The sequence below is a fragment of the Barbatula barbatula genome (genome assembly GCF_947034865.1).
Source record: "Barbatula barbatula genome assembly, chromosome: 9".
In the NCBI taxonomy this organism is placed as follows: domain Eukaryota; kingdom Metazoa; phylum Chordata; class Actinopteri; order Cypriniformes; family Nemacheilidae; genus Barbatula; species Barbatula barbatula.
Window position 1 is genome coordinate 20,258,515 of NC_136772.1, and position 6,000 is coordinate 20,264,514.

Here is a 6,000-nt window from a genome sequence, read left to right on the forward strand (position 1 = left end):
GTACTTTGTGAATTAATTCTGCATCGTTGGTATTAACTTCAGATATCACCATGTTCCATGTAAAATAATAATCCCTTGACGTGATAGACATTATGAGATCATTGTACTTCTAACACAATGCAAGTTACTTTGGATGAAGGTGTGTGCTAAATACAGACATGAATACAAACAACAGCAGAGATTATTCTCATTCAGTCAGTGGCCTAGATGTACTCACAGGCGATGTAGGCAATGAGAGCGAGGGCGATCAGGATCTTCATCATTCTTCTGTTAATGACTGTTATCATCCAGCTCATCCGCATCATCCTCCAGCACACAAGGCATTGAGCTCTTCCTCACCGCTGCTGCATCTCAATCTCATTCATCACTCCCATTCATATGCCTTGCATGAGATTTTAACCTGACGCTTATGTATTGAAAGACTTGTCAATCTGATTCGAGGTTAACGTAGTCAAGCATATACGTCGATATCGACTTCTTCTCGACTTGTGTAAGTTAGTAAAGGAGAAACTCCATGTGAAAGCAGTATGCGGTGTGTGAACTAACACGCGCTGTTGAAAGCTAACCAATGCTATGTCCTCTAAATACTGTTTCCACGGCAAAACGATGTCCGAGTCTGTCGGGTTTATATTCGGGAGGCATTTAGGTCAAAGCGGTTTATCCGTTAAAGGAAGTAAAACGGCATTTTCCTCGTCGGTTATTAGTTAGCAATGTAGCGTCATAACTACATACCTTGAGCTAGATTGCTAACTTTTATATTACTACTCAACATAACCGGCGTATCTTGAATTTCCTGGTCTATAAGTAGGTCCTCAGTTTATCGATAATCTATATAATTAACAACGAGTTCAGCTGCGTTCACTTGAAGTGGAAAAAGACAACGCGACTCCGTCTCTGAGCAGGATAACATAAGCGATGATGTCTGCCATCGATTACTCAGGCTGCCGCCGTAGCAAGATATTAAATGCATTAAGTTTGCAGCTTTATTAGCTTAAATGCTAAAAGTCATCACGTGAATTTAATTTATGTTAATATTTTAAGTGTTATTTTTTGGGACAAATGAAATAATGAAAACGTTCGCCTTTTAAGTGTCTTTTGTGCGTTGTCAGAGGAACGTAATCAAACGCAGATTTATTCACCTTGTAAACAGTGGCCCATTCATGTATAACGTGAGGGGAGCAATACTAAAGTTCAGTGATTTTCCACGTTGGCTCACAACCCTTGGTCATTGGATACGTTTCCTGTGTTTTATTTCAATGAATTTTTGTTTGAAATAGTTTGAGACATTATTTCCAGATTTGCAATGGCGCTTTAAATGTGTTAAAACACATTTTAATTATAATATAACTAGCAAATTAACAATTTGAATATTAGAATGAAGTAGGCCTGACTGTGTTTTAAACTGCCACTGTGTCTTTCCATTGAGAAGGCCTAGTTTACATAAATGCAAAATTCAGTACCAGATAGTCTAGATAGGGGTGTGTAAACCTTTTTGAATTGGAGGCTAAATTGAAAATTTTTTGTCTTCTGGGAAACCTGTTGTTTATACTTGTGAAGGACAGTTCTTAATGAAAAAAATATTATATATAAAAAAATATAAAATCTTTACACGTCATCCTGTTTAAACATTTTCACCCCCTTCTCTGAATGCATCGTGTTACTTAAACAAGGTATAGTGTTACTTTCCTAAAAAGCAATTTGTATAAATTCACTCATTTTGTGCCATGGAGTATATGTAAATGTATTTTTCGTAAAATAGCTTATTCAGAAAAGTACTTAAAAAGAATCAATTTCTTTGAAGATCCCTCTTATTTTGTCAAAAAATAAATAAAAATTTTGCATATTCTTCAAGGGGGAAGAAACCTATAAACAGAACTGTAGTTTAGGATGCTTTTGCAGATTGTCAGAGAATCACCGATTGCTGTTTACATTAATTGTTAGAGTTAATATGCGGTTTAAATGGAACGAATGCCATTAAAATACCAAGTAATCACGGATGTAACTGTAATTTGATAATCACCTTTCAAGTGAATTAACATAATCGGAAGAACATCGGAGATGCCCTGATCACGAATTGTTAATATCCAACATGTAAGAGTTTGAGCGTTTTGTTTTAGATTCTGAGTTTGAGTTTTTGGTTTCAGAATAGCTGAAAACTACGGAGGATGAATAAAGTATAAATTAATAAATAGATACATGTGCAAATGTGCATTTATTTCGGACAGTCCCCCAGAACGTTTAGCCGCTTTTGTAGAATGGGTGCTGGAGAGAAATAGACTGTTTTTCTCCATCTGCTCCAATGAGGACATCTCCCAACCCAGAAACCAGCCAGCCTTGGTCAGTCGTCGACCATCCATTTTCATTTGCGCCACTGTTATTGCTAGCCAGCATAGCGGCAAAATGTCAGAAATAAAGTGGAGCACAAAAACAGAAAATACAAAGGTTAAAAGACCACTGTGACCAAGATAGCAGCAGGAGGACTGACATCTCACATTGGCTAACATTGGTGCTGCGGTTTGAACAACAAGTTATTCCACAATGAGATGCATATTATGTTTTGTATGTACAGTGGCTTGTGTCTCAGTAAAGATCTACCGAGGCTGATATAATTCAAGTATACTAGCATAAAATTATAGAAAACGTGCAGCGCTTTCTCTTTTTTTCCAAAGCTGTGGAAGCTTGCGCCATAGATATATAGTGTGACTAAATGCCTAATTGAAGCACTTCAGGAACGTAGACGTGTCCGCCATCTTGGAACGGTCAACTGACGTCACTCACAGTTTGCTAGAATGCCACAACACTGCGCACAACCACGGCTTTGAAAAGAAAATGGGATATCCTTTCGTAGTTTCCATGTGTTATAGTAGTAAATATAATGTTCGAGTTTACACAACAATAAATATGTTTTCATAATCAAACACAGTCAGCTTGCTCTGGAGTGTAACGGATCAGCTCGCCCATTCCAATATGGTGGACAGCCTACATATAGTGGCCCATAGAAACAGATGCTAATGTGGTATCTAGTTATTTATATCTATGGCTTGGACTCCTGGTGTCTGTAATTGCTAAGCAAGCAGGAATGTAGAGGAAACACTGTAGTATTTGCTGTCTCATGTGTGTGTAAACCAGTTCACCTTAATATTTGCTACATTCCTTTTTCCAGTTAAGCATAACGATTTAGTTTTTTTTCAGACTTGGGACATTTGCAATGGTCCAAACCTGAGTGCAATTGTTCCCGGGGTCCCCTCACAGCGTTGGTTTGGTTTCACACTCACCTTGATTCTATCGAACCCCAGTGTGTTTGCATCCATCTTATGTCGTCACAAACGTGCACAGTGCATGATAGTAAACAGAACACAGGTCAATATATTGTGTTTTTATTCACCTGGTGCTATTATGCAACAGAGTAAACAACACTTGGTTTGCCACTTGTTCGCTTACAGAGCTTTCTGCTGCTTGCAAACAAACTATTTATCAAGTCTATTTTTATCATGAAACAGTGTATTACCATTCATTTACCCCTCTGATTCCAATGGCAACGCACAAATACTATGCAGGCTCACTCTTGCTCAATCCAAGGTGAGTTACCAACGCTATCATCTATGACATGTGTTTTATTTACATAAATACATTGTAATTGGCTAAAACCATGCAAACCATAGCCCATTCCGAACTAAAATGCAAGCATGAAAGGCACCTGAAAGCCATCTAAAGGGGGGCCTCACACAAAGAGCAACCTGGGGCCCCTGATCACCTTAATCAGCCCCTGGGGGCGAACTGTAACATGTCTGTCCGAGTTTTTATTGTGTTTTGGTTTTGGCTGTTCTTCTCCCTCATTAGTTCCCTTGGTTGTTAATTAGTTTGTAACTGGTTCTGTTCTCCTTGATTATGTTCGTCATTGTGTTTAAGCCCTGTGTTCTCCTTAGTTCTCCTCTTGTCCGGTTTTAGGCTATGTTACGTGTGGTTATGTTAGACTCCTGTTGGAATATCTTTCTGTCTGGATTTACTATTGAATTCTACTTTTGGAATACTTCTTCATCATGCTCTTGTGTATATACACCATCGTGTTACAGTTAGAGTGTTGGACTGGGCTGACTGCTGGTTTGACATACCACGGATTCTGAAACAGAAACCCACATTTCAGGGTTAACATACTCAGAGTTGTATCTAGTGCTCTGCCACCTTAAATGCTTTAGACAACACTGCTTTAGCAAGTTCTCAATTATAAATCATATTTTAACAGGGCTCCCACTCTAAGCCAAATGTCAAATTCCCTGACTTTCACTGACTAAAAAGTTTAATTTCCATGACCTGTAATGAATGAAATCCAGTCTTTGAAATGGAAATTTGTTTGCCAAAGCTGGATGGCATTTTGCCTTAGTTAAGAGCTACAGGTGACTGCATTTGACTTAAGTGATCGCCAGGCAACAAGTGGGAAGGGAATAAGATTGTGCTGAAGATAACCCTGACAATACGCAAAAAATTTGTAAAAAACACGACAAAAAATACAGTATAGACATTTTTGATTTTGATAAATAGAAACTAAAATGTGACAAACAAAAATCCCTGATATTGCATGAATTCCATGATATTCAAAAAATTCCATGACCCGTGGGAACCCTGTTTTTACAATAAAACTTTATGTACACAAGTTAATGATCCAAAATGTCTTCGGTCTGCTGAAGGATTTTTAAGTCGTCCACATTTAAGACAGTATCAAATCTTAAGTATGATTACGAAGGTGAGTGGGTCCTGACACAAGTTGTCTAACGCCCATGGAGTTAAGAGTGTCTTTAAAAGCCATTCCTAAAGCATCTATATCATTATCTACATAGATGTTAAAGCCACCAATAACAAGGACTCTGTAGACTCTTTTCAACAAGAGCAGAAAATAATTAATTTTTGTGATGTTACAGTATATGGCCATAGTGATTCTCGGGTTTGTGGTCTCTCACAGTTTAAGGCCCCGGCATAAGTTAAACACAGCGCCTCTAACTGCAGGAAACCCTTTAAACACCAAATGTCCTGCTGAGATGTAACTTTCAGAATGCACATAAATAAAGGTGTTGATTTACGTTACATTAATGTCAAACTCAATTACTGGAGGGCTGCAGCTCTGTTTAGGTCCAACCCAAATCAAAGTCTTCAGGATCATAAGCTGTGTCTCGTTTCGGAAGGCGGTGTCCTTGTGTCCTCAGGAGGTCTCATTCTCAAAAGGATGCGGCAAACAGAGGATCCTCAACTTTATCCAAGAATTAAACGAGACGTCTTCATAGGACATACTTGCAGAAAAAGAAACAGGAAGTACCACAGTGTTATGACAACAGGTTGTAGTCGTACACCTGTCTAATTGAAACCATTAAAATAAATCACTAAACACTTGTAAACCTATTTACGACATATGCCTTCTAAGATTTAAATAAAACGTGACGAAAATTATAAACTGTCACAATTGAAGCACTGCATATTTCATTGAATGTGCAGCTGCTGCAGTTTTCAAATAAAAAGACATAGACCTAGTTTTTTAATCCCTTAAATTGGGAAACAGCTATAGACATGCATTGGCTGCTTTGGTCAGCTGCCGCGATTCGTCAATGGTGCCACTTTATTGGTTGTGGCAAGAGTAGCATGTAAACAAATTCAAGTATACTTTAAATTTCAATATTTAGACATAGAACATTTTTATTGTTGTTATAGAAAATTGCTAAACATTCATTAATTGTGCCTGTTTTTCTTGGAAATACACTAGTTTGAACATGCTAGGAGATATGTTATGACTATGCAAGAGAAAGAACAAGAAAATAAATGAAAATAACTAAAAAACTTAAGTATTAATTCGAGAATAAAACACAGCCATGTAAAGATGGTATGAAGAAGCCATTTATTTGAATCATCATACAAATAAAAATTAATAAAAAACTTCCATTGGGGAAATAGCTTTTCCTGTCAAAATTTTATCTTTTCTTCTCTTTTTTCCTGGAGCTTGTTCAAATAAATTTT

At 37.4% G+C, this 6,000-nt stretch overlaps 1 protein-coding gene across 1 annotated transcript in view; it reads right to left on the minus strand.

Moving 5' to 3' along the window:
• The window catches only part of uxs1 (UDP-glucuronate decarboxylase 1), a 55,540-nt gene extending 54,586 nt beyond the window's left edge, over positions 1-954 (minus strand). Inside the window, exon 1 of the mRNA XM_079463581.1 lies at positions 218-954. Coding sequence (XP_079319707.1) covers positions 218-305 — 88 coding nt within the window. The 5' untranslated portion in view covers positions 306-954. The remainder of the gene's footprint in view (positions 1-217) is intronic.
• Between the last annotated feature and the right edge of the window lie 5,046 nt (positions 955-6,000).